At 46.6% G+C, this 11,242-nt stretch overlaps 1 protein-coding gene across 1 annotated transcript; it reads left to right on the plus strand.

Moving 5' to 3' along the window:
* The first annotated feature begins 4,026 nt into the window (after nt 1–4,026).
* On the plus strand, nt 4,027–9,268 carry LOC135537523 (putative methyltransferase DDB_G0268948). The gene is made up of 6 exons (XM_064963660.1): nt 4,027–4,185; nt 4,758–4,918; nt 5,293–5,506; nt 5,846–5,949; nt 8,410–8,547; nt 8,881–9,268. The coding sequence occupies exons 1-6, from the start codon at nt 4,075–4,077 to the stop codon at nt 9,023–9,025; spliced, it is 873 nt and encodes a 290-aa protein (XP_064819732.1). The 5' UTR covers nt 4,027–4,074; the 3' UTR covers nt 9,026–9,268.
* Nucleotides 9,269–11,242: the final 1,974 nt, after the last annotated feature.

Below are 11,242 nucleotides of genomic sequence, written 5' to 3' on the forward strand. Positions count from 1 at the left end.
CGGTCCAGGATGTCTGAACCTAACTGGGCTCAGGGGCGTTCCAGGATGTCTGACTCTAACTGGGCTCAGGGCCGGTCCAGGATGCCTGACCCTAACTGGGCTCAGGGGCGGTCCAGGATGTCTGACCCTAACTGGGCTCAGGGGCGGTCCAGGATGTCTGACCCTAACTGGGCTCAGGGGAGGTCCTCTGATTTAGTTCAAATCAAAAGGGAATTGTATTTTTCTTCATTAAATAGTCCAAAATCATATTACACAATTATACAAACAGTATCATACTCACTCATTCATCTTATACAACAATTAGATGTAAACCTCATATCTAAGGCTATTATATAAACAGCGTTATGGTAATGTGGCCACATCGTCTCCCATGAGCTTCCCCAAGTTGTGTCAAACGGACCCGTTCGTAGCTGGATTCTTCACCGATCTTTTATACTTTTTCCGGAACATGAAGTTTGTTTGTGCAAGGATTTCCTTTGTCCTCTATGAAAGTTTACTCTCTCTCTCTACTATGTGTCCATGAGGAGATCCCCTCAGGAATTTATGACCTCTGACGACAGCAGCCTAGTTGAAGGAGGCAATTGGGGGTCAGGTGAGAGGTGGGATGGGGGGTGGGGTTGCTATAACCAAAGAGGCCAACGTCATGACACCGCTCATCCATATATTTATGTGTACTGTATATCTTCTTATTTCATTCCTTTACTTAGATTTGTGTGTATTAGGTAGTTGTTGTGGCATTGTTAGATTACATGTTAGATATTGCTTCAGTGTCGGAACTTGAAGCACAAGCATTTTGCTACACTCGCATTAACATCTGCTAAACTTGTGAATGTGACCAATACAATTGGTATGTATATACTGTACTCGATACCATCTACTGAATCTTGCCTCTGCTGCTCTGTACCATCACTCATTCATATATCTGTATGTACATATTCTTTATCCCCTTACACTTGGGTATAAGACAGTAGTTTTGGAATTGTTAGTTAGATTACTTGTTGGTTATTACTGCATTGTCGGAACTAGAAGCACATGCATTTCGCTACACTGCTAACCATGTGTATGTGACAAATAACATTTAATTTGATTTGATTTGATTTGAAGTATTTGGAACAGAATATGACTGGATTCAATGTGTGAAGGCTGTTGTTCTCATATGTACCCATATGTCTCTATCCCTGCTCTCTGTCTCTGCTCTCTGTCTCTGCTCTCTATCCCTGCTCTCTGTCTCTGCTCTCTATCCCTGCTCTCTGTCTCTGTCTCTATCCCTGCTCTCTGTCTCTGCTCTCTATCCCTGCTCTCTGTCTCTGCTCTCTATCCCTGCTCTCTGTCTCTGCTCTCTGTCTCTGCTCTCTGTCTCTGCTCTCTATCCCTGCTCTCTGTCTCTGCTCTCTGTCTCTGCTCTCTATCCCTGCTCTCTGTCTCTGCTCTCTATCCCTGCTCTCTGTCTCTGCTCTCTGTCTCTGCTCTCTGTCTCTGCTCTCTGTCTCTGCTCTCTGTCTCTGCTCTATGTCTCTGCTCTCTGTCTCTGCTCTCTGTCTCTGCTCTCTGTCTCTGCTCTCTATCTCTGCTCTCTGTCTCTGCTCTCTGTCTCTGCTCTCTGTCTCTGCTCTCTATCCCTGCTCTCTGTCTCTGTCTCTCTGTCTCTGCTCTCTGTCTCTGCTCTCTGTCACTGCTCTCTGTCTCTGCTCTCTATCTCTGCTCTCTGTCTCTGCTCTCTATCCCTGCTCTCTGTCTCTGCTCTCTATCCCTGCTCTCTGTCTCTGCTCTCTGTCTCTGCTCTCTATCCCTGCTCTCTATCTCTGCTCTCTGTCTCTGCTCTCTATCCCTGCTCTCTATCCCTGCTCTCTGTCTCTGCTCTCTCTCTGTCTCTGCTCTCTCTGTCCCTGCTCTCTGTCTCCTGCTCTCTGTCTCTGCTCTCTATCCCTGCTCTCTATCTCTCTCTGCTCTCTGTCTCTGCTCTCTATCTCTGCTCTCTATCCCTGCTCTCTGTCTCTGCTCTCTATCCCTGCTCTCTGTCTCTGCTCTCTATCTCTGCTCTCTATCCCTGCTCTCTGTCTCTGCTCTCTGTCTCTGCTCTCTATCCCTGCTCTCTGTCTCTGCTCTCTATCTCTGCTCTCTGTCTCTGCTCTCTATCCCTGCTCTCGGTCTCTGCTCTCTGTCTCTGCTCTCTGTCTCTGCTCTCTGTCTCTGCTCTCTATCCCTGCTCTCTGTCTCTGCTCTCTGTCTCTGCTCTCTGTCTCTGTCTCTGCTCTCTGTCTCTGCTCTCTATCCCTGCTCTCTGTCTCTGCTCTCTGTCTCTGCTCTCTGTCTCTGCTCTCTGTCTCTGCTCTCTGTCCCTGCTCTCTGTCTCTGCTCTCTGTCTCTGCTCTCTGTCTCTGCTCTCTATCCCTGCTCTCTGTCTCTATCCCTGCTCTCGGTGTCTGTCCCTGCTCTCTGTCTCTATCCCTGCTCTCTGCTCTCTTTCTCTATCCCTGCTCTCTGCTCTCTATCCCTGCTCTCTGTCTCTGTCCCTGCTCTCTGTCTCTATCCCTGCTCTCTTGCTCTCTGTCTCTATCCCTGCTCTCTGTCTCTGTCCCTGCTCTCTGTCTCTATCACTGCTCTCTGCTCTCTGTCTCTATCCCTGCTCTCTGCTCTCTGTCTCTATCCCTGCTCCCTGCTCTCTGCTCTCTATCCCTGCTCTCTGTCTCTGCTCTCTATCCCTGCTCTCTGTCTCTGTCCCTGCTCTCTGCTCTCTATCCCTGCTCTCTGTCTCTATCCCTGCTAACTGCTTCTATCCCTGCTCTCTGTCTCTATCCCTGCTCTCTGTCTCTGTCCCTGCTCTCTGCTCTCTATCCCTGCTCTCTGTCTCTGTCCCTGCTCTCTGCTCTCTATCCCTGCTCTCTGTCTCTATCCCTGCTCTCTGTCTCTATTCCTGCTCTCTGTCTCTATCCCTGCTCTCTGTGTCTGTCCCTGCTCTCTATCCCTGCACTCTGTCTCTGCTCTCTGTCTCTGCTCTCTGTCTCTGCTCTGTCTCTGTCTCTGTCTCTGTCTCTGTCTCTGCTCTCTGTCTCTGTCTCTGCTCTCTATCCCTGCTCTCTGTCCCTGCTCTCTGTCCCTGCTCTCTATCCCTGCTCTCTGTCTCTGCTCTCTGTCTCTGCTCACTATCCCTGCTCTCTGTCTCTGTCTCTGTCTCTGCTCTCTGTCTCTGTCTCTGCTCTCTGTCTCTGCTCTCTGTCTCTGCTCTCTGTCTCTGCTCTCTATCCCTGCTCTCTGTCTCTGCTCTCTATCCCTGCTCTCTTTCTCTGCTCTCTATCCCTGCTCTCTGTCTCTGTCCCTGCCCTCTGTCTCTGTCTCTGTCTCTGCTCTCTGTCTCTATCCCTGCTCTCTGTCTCTGTCCCTGCTCTCTGTCTCTGTCTCTATCCCTGCTCTCTGTCTCTCTCTGTCTCTGTCCCTGCTCTCTGTCTCGCTCTCTCTCTGTCTCTCTCTGTCTCTCTCTGTCTCTCTCTGTCTCTCTCTGTCTCTGTCCCTGCTCTCTGTCTCTCTCTGTCTCTATCCCTGCTCTCTGTCTCTCTCTCTCTCTCTGTCTCTCTCTGTCTCTCTCTGTCTCTGTCCCCAATCCCTGCTCTCTGTCTCTCTCTCTCTCTCTGTCTCTCTCTGTCTCTGTCCACAGTCCCAGCTCCAGCTCCTACCCTGACATACTCTGTCTAATACTGACCTCTTCTGTCCTCCGAAGGAAGTGCAGCAAAATAGTGTGGTTTCCTTGGGGAGTGCATCCCAATAATATCTCCTTTCTCCTGAAGTGTACACTCGTTCCCTGCACTCGTTCACTACCACAGATCTAAACACATTATATTGGTGGAGACATGGGCTTGAGGGGTTTTCCACACTATTTCTTATACCAGTTATATTTCCTTTGAAATTAGCAAAGGGAAGTGAACAAGTGCACACTTTGGGAGGAAGGAGAGATCATTTGGGACGAAGCCCTGGTGGTTAATTAACAACCTCTGTGTCTGATGTTAGTGTCCCAGAGGTTGTCAGTGTTCTCAGAACTCTCTCTCTCATTCTGACTCAGCACGGCAACAGCACGGCAACATGGCTCACCGTCGCTTTGAGGGCAAAGAGCACGCAGCCTCCTACCTGAGGTACAGGGTGTCCCCCCCACAGGAACTGATCGCAGAGATACTGGCATTTCTGGAGAATATGGTAGGGGCCTGTGTGTGTGTGAGTGTGTGAGTGTGTGTGTGTGTGTGTGTGTGTGTGTGTGTGTGTGTGTGTGTGTGTGTGTGTGTGTGTGTGTGTGTGTGTGTGTGTGTGTGTGTATCCGTGCGTGCGTGCGTGCAGGGAATGTAGTTTGCCCCTAGACCCTTGCCCTGTTCGAAGGATTTTTGGATAATTGTGCCTATCTGGATTTAATAGCGTAATTTTTTTTTTTTTCACAAACTGTATAACGTTGATATAACGGTGATATAACGGTGATATAACAGTGATATAACGCTGATATAACAGTGATATAACGGTGATATAACGGTGATATAACGCTGATATAACGCTAATATAACACTGATATACCGCTGATATAACGCTGATATAACGCTAATATAACGCTGATATAACGCTGATATAACGCTAATATAACACTGATATACCGCTGATATAACGCTGATATAACACTGAAATAACGCTGATATAACGCTGATATACCGCTGATATAACGCTGATATAACGCTGATATAACGCTGATATACCGCTGACTTCCGATGTTATTGTCACTTCAGAAAGGAAGGCCGTTTGACCTTGCCGTGGACGTAGGCTGTGGCTCAGGACAGGGGACACTCCTACTGGCCCCTCACTTTACCCAGGTGATCGGGACAGACATCAGCCCCGCCCAGCTGGAGGTGGCTCTGGCCAATAGCAGTGCCCCAAATATCTTGTACAGGTAAGAAGAGGGAGGGGCACGCAGGATAGTGGGCGGGAATTGCTTTGTTGTCCTAGCAAGGATCAAGGTCTCCTCCAAGGTCATACTTTAATAAGTGAAGTGTTGTGATGTGTTATATGTCTGTCAGGAAGGTTGGTACTGTTGGCAGACAACAGTGTCTATTGGACAATAAAGTATTCATTCATTTATTCATATTTCAATGTAATTATCCTGTGTTTTGATACCATACCCCATTGAAACATCCCTGCAGTTTGAACTAGTAACATAATTAACTGGGACACGTTGAGGTCCAAATGTCACCAGTGAAACATTCAAAATGTGTAACCGTTTCGTCAGCATGCAGACACTGTCCCACATCTCCCATAACCCCACAGGCAGTGTCCTGCCGAGGAGTTACCGTTCGCTGACGGCGGGGCAGACTTGGTGACGGCCATGACCGCGGCACACTGGTTCCACCGTCCACGGTTCCTCCAGGAGGCAGACAGGCTGCTGAAGCCCAGAGGGTGTCTGGCCCTGATCAGTTATACCCTGGACATGGACCTGGAGTACGGACAACACTCCCACACTCTGACTGACATCTGTCATCAGGTCAGATAACAAACCACAGAGGATTGGTTTAGTTGATAAGATCATTAAAAATAGCAGGCTGGAGACAACATCACATACAATCAACTGACCAACTGACTATGTATAGGAGTCCCACTATCTCAGTGTTAAATGAACCAGTTTAACGCTGGATAATTGGGACTCATATGTACTCTGTGAAGGGTTAAATGTAACACTCTCTGAGTTCAATGTACAGTGGGATCTGGCCTTCTATGAAGTGTGCAAACTGTGTGACTTCAGAGTAAGGAAACAACGGGAAAGTAATTCAGAGTACAAAAACAACAGGAAAATAATACTACCTTATTCATGTCCCCCCTCCAGTTCTACAAGAACCTGCTGCCATTTCGCAGTGCCCACATAGGTACTACCACGGTCCCTCTCTACAAACAGATGTATGACTCATGTCCGTACCCAGACAAAGAGTGGTGAGAGCAGCTGAAAAGCCACGGTATCCAGACTGCTACTGTATATCTGGCTCTGTGTCTACTGTATATCTGGCTCTGTGTCTACTGTATATCTGGCTCTGTGTCTACTGTATATTTGTCTCTGTGTCTACTGTATATCTGTCTCTGTGTCTACTGTATATCTGGCTCTGTGTCTGCTGTATATCTGGCTCTGTGTCTACTGTATATCTGGCTCTGTGTCTACTGTATATGTTGCTGGCTCTGTGTCTACTGTATATCTGGCTCTGTGTCTACTGTATATGTTGCTGGCCCTGTGTCTACTGTATATCTTGCTCTGTGTCTGCTGTATATCTTGCTGGCTCTGTGTCTACTGTATATCTGGCTCTGTGCCTACTGTATATCTGGCTCTGTGTCTACTGTATATCTGGCTCTGTGCCTACTGTATATCTGGCTCTGTGTCTACTGTATATGTTTCTGGCTCTGTGTCTACTGTATATGTTGCTGGCTCTGTGTCTACTGTATATCTTGCTCTGTGTCTGCTGTATATCTTGCTGGCTCTGTGTCTACTGTATATCTGGCTCTGTGTCTACTGTATATCTGGCTCTGTGTCTACTGTATATCTTGCTGGCTCTGTGTCTAAGTATTCAGACCCCTTGACTTGTTCCACATTTTGTTATGTTGCAGCCTTATTCTAAAATGGTTTGAATAAATGAAAATTCCTCAGCAATCTACACACAATACCCCACAATGACGAAGCGAAGACAAGTTTTTAGACATTTTAGCAAATCTTGACATAAGTATTCACACCATTTGCTATGATATTGAGCTCAGGTGCACCCTGTTTAATTGATCATCCTTGAGATGTTTCTACAACTTGACTGGAATCCACCTGTGGTATTTTTATTTTAACATGCTCAGGAAAGGCACACACCTGTCTATATAAGGTCCGATAGTTGACAGTGCACGTCAGAGCAAAAACCAAGCCATGAGGGTGAAGGAATTGTCCGTAGAGTTCCGAGACAGGATTGTGTCAAGGCACAGATCTGGGGAAGTGTACCAAAAAATGTCTGCAGCATTGAAGGTCGCCAAGAACACAGTGGCCTCCATCATTCTTAAATGGAATAAGTTTGGAACCATCCACTCTTCATAGAGCTGACCGCCCGGCCAAACTGAGCAATCGGGGGAGAAGTGTCTTGGTCAGGGAGATGACCAAGAACCCGATGGTCACTCTGACAGAGCTCTAGAGTTCCTCTGTGGAGATGGGAGAACCTTCCAGAAGGTCAACCATCTCTGCAGAACTATAACAATCAAGCCTTTATGGTAGGGTGGCCAGATGGAAGCCACTCCTCATTAAAAGGCCCATGGGGCTCCAGTGTGTCGCAGCAGTCTAAGGCACTGCATCTCAGTGCAAGAGGCGTCACTACAGTCCCTGGTTTGAATCCAGGCTGTATCACATCCGGCTGTGATTGGGAGTCCCATAGGGCGGCTCAGAATTGGCCCAGCGTTGTCCAGGTTTGGCCGGGGTAGGCTGTTATTGTAAATAAGAATTTGCTCTTAACTGACTTGCCTAGTTAAATAAAGGTTAAATAAAGAAATAAAATAATATGACAGCCCACTTGGCATTTGCCAAAAGGCACCTAAAACTCTCAAATAGTGAGAAACAAGACTCTTTGGTCTGATGAAACCCAGATTAAACTCTTTGGCCTGAATGCCAAGCGTCACGTCGAGAGGAAACCTGGCACCATCCCTACGGTGAAGCATGGTGGTGGCAGTATCATGCTGTTTGGATGTTTTTCAGTGGCAGGGACTAGGAGACTAGTCAGGATCAAGCGAAAGATGAACAGAAAAAACCTGCTCCTCCAGACCTCAGACTTGGGCGAAGGTTCACCTTCCAACAGGACAAAGACTCTAAGCAAACAGTCAAGACAACGCTGGAGTGGCTTCAGGACAAGTCTCTGAATATCCTTGAGCGGCCCAGCCAGAGCACGGACCTGAACCCAATCATACAGTTCTGGAGAGACCTGAAAATAGCTGTGCAGCAACGCTCACCATCCAACCTGACAGAGCTTGAGAGGATCTGCAGAGAAGAATGGGAGAAACTCCCCAAATACAGGTGTGCCAAGCTTGTAGCGTCATACACAAGAAGACTCAATCGCTTCCAAAGGTGCTTCAACAAAATGACTTAAATGTAAATGTAAATGTTCTGACTAAAGGGTCTGAATATAAAAAAAATATATATTTTAGAGTAAGGTTGTAATTTAATAAAATGTGGAGGGGTCAAGGGGTCGGAAAACTTTACGATTGCCCTGAATATTAGTATACTAGTATACCATACCATAGCCTAGTCTGGCGTAGCGTAGCATAGCCTGGTCTAGAGTATCATAGAATAGCATAGCTTAGCCTAGCATAGAATAGCCTGGCCTAGCTTGGCATAAAATAGTATTCTGATTTTGTTCAGTGTTTTTGTGTTGCTCTTTCCAGGCATGAGTGTCTGCGGATGAGGAGACCGATGCCTCTGAGTGGCTACATCGGCATGGTGGAGACCTTCTCTAGCTATCGGGCGTTGCTGAAGCAGGATCCAGTGGAAGCCCACAGGTTCTCCCAGGACTTCAGGAACAGGTGAGCTTCAGCATACAGGTGCTCAAAATGATTTGCAGGCTGGTATTAAATGGAATGTGCCTTTAGCAATGTTTACACCATGTTTATTTTTGCAAACTACTGTCTGCACACTTCTATTACAATTATGAACGCTGGAAGCAACTATCTATGAGGGGAGACTTATCTGCATATAGGTTTATATATATAAACATTTGAACACAATTCTGTAAATAGTGCAGTGCAGGTTGGTTTGAAATTAGTTGAATTTCTCATCTCTAAGAAAATTTCAGTGAGCTGATGACCATCTTCTTTGACTGTCGCTCACTCTGTTCCACTCCTCCTCTTCTGGCCGAGGTTGCTGTCTGAGATGGGGGAGTCGAATCCAGACACAGAGATCACAGTGGTGGTGAAGTATTTCTACTGGCTGGCCTGCAAGCCTGCTGCAGCCTGGTCTGGGGCAAAGGAGCAGCAAACCCCACAGACCCGTCTCTTCCCTTGATGTTTTCTGTTGCATCTAATGGCAAAATGACATAACTAAAAGAGGGGTTACACATTACAACAAATAAGACCACATGTTACATACAACTTAAATCATTAGTCCATCAAAGTCAAAATGAAAAGTGAACCCACATGAACTCCAATACCACCTAAAGAAGATGTTTACGATGTCTCAGAATAGTCTGGATACCCGATGAGCTCAACCATTTCTTGTTTAATAAAGAGACAGCTTCTTAAAATACAATAGTCTTCTCTGGTTTACTGTAGAATTAACTGTAACTGGTAATTACAGTGGTTTGCGTTCTGAACACACAGTCTGATGTCTCCAGCCTCTTGCGTATGCGCTCACACATGCTCCCTCTGTGTCCCTCTGAGTGTTGAGGCTGGTGTGTGTGTGTGCATGTGTTTTCAGAGGAGTAGGACTGAGATCCTGCCTGGCAACATAGACCCAACTCATAGACCCAACATAGACCCAACTCATAGACCCAACTCATAGCCACAACTCATAGCCACAACATAGACCCAACTCATAGCCACAACATAGACCCAACTCATAGCCACAACATAGACCCAACTCTTAGCCACAACATAGACCCAACTCATAGACACAACTCATAGCCACAACATAGACCCAACTCATAGCACCAATGCATAGCGCAAACTCATAGCCACCTGGGTATACCTGACCCACTAAACTCTGACTCCAGGCCTCAAAATGGAAGCGTTCATCAAGCCTTCTCTGAAGAAGCTTCCCTGAGACCACAGGGGTGTATTCATTAGTGCACACCGTAGAAAAACTTTTAGTTCAGGTTTTTCCCTCCCAGTTTGGGGCTGTTTGCTCATTCCTATTGAATACACCCCAGGTCCTTTATCTCAGTTCTGTTTCTCCTCTTCAGATGTAATGTCAGATGCCTACCGTACCATCTTCCTCTCTAAGGACTAGAGTTACTTTAACTTAGTATTACCGGGCCATTAGTCTCTGCCTGTGGCTGTCTGGGACTAGTGTCTGGGACTAGTGTCTGGGACCAGTGTCTGGGACTAGTGTCTGGGACTAGTGTCTGGGACCACCTTAATGATCATATAGCCAAGCTGACAGCAGGCCAGCAGAGACAGGGGAAATAGGGAGCCAGAGGGTTTCTGGGGGATGGTGTGGGTTTGAGACGGTGGGTGGCTTAGTGTGGAAGAGGAGAGGACTTATAAATAGCTATGAATCAGCTACTTGCGAGTGGTTCTCCTGATTCACTGGGGTCAGGTCTCGGGATGTTTTCACTATCACTTTACATGGCATTCACTTTCTTCCTCTCTCCCTAAGTCACCATGGTCTGCTTTCCATACCAATCTCAGAAGTAATGATCTTACTCATGACAGCTAATACATAGAACGCTGATCCCCAAATGCATAACAACAAGGTTGGTCAGTCACCATGACGATACGGATAAGGACCAATGCATGTGCACTCCAGAGGTGGTCATCACACATCCATTACATTCCTAATGATTCAATCAAACATTGCGAACTCACTGGCTAATGTTTTCTGATTGCATTCCTATATAACTAATTACAATCACTTACCGCTCTATTAGATTTGGCTCAATAGGTGACAGTGTTTGTAAGGTGTTATAAGGCTATTTTAGGCTGTATACTCATTCAAGCTTCATCTCTGTACATTCCTTAAGGCTATACCACTGTAGGTAAGATGTTACTGTGAGGTTTCACTTATCAAGTCCATCTGGCCTGTTTTACACACGCACACACACACACACACACACACACACACACACACACACACACACACACACACACACACACACACACACACACACACACACACACACACACACACACACACAGCACAACATGGTAGAAAAACAACATGGTAGCAGCACAACATGGTAGCAGCACAACATGGTAGCAGAACAACATGGTATCAACAAAACATGGTAGCAAAACAATATGGTAGCAGCACAAAACATGGTACAAACATTATTGGGCACAGACAACAGCACAGAGGGCAAGAAGATAGAGACAACAATACATCACACAAAGCAGCCACAACTGTCAGTAAGAGTGTCCATGATCGAGTCTTTGAATGAGGAGATGGAGATAAAACTGTCCAGTTTGAGTGTTTGTTGCAGCTCGTTCCAGTCGCTAGCTGCAGCGAATTGAAAAGAGGAGCGACCCAGGGATGTGTATGCTTTGGGGACCTTTAACAGAATGT

The sequence above is a fragment of the Oncorhynchus masou genome, unplaced genomic scaffold (genome assembly GCF_036934945.1).
Source record: "Oncorhynchus masou masou isolate Uvic2021 unplaced genomic scaffold, UVic_Omas_1.1 unplaced_scaffold_807, whole genome shotgun sequence".
Classification (NCBI taxonomy): Eukaryota; Metazoa; Chordata; class Actinopteri; order Salmoniformes; family Salmonidae; genus Oncorhynchus; species Oncorhynchus masou.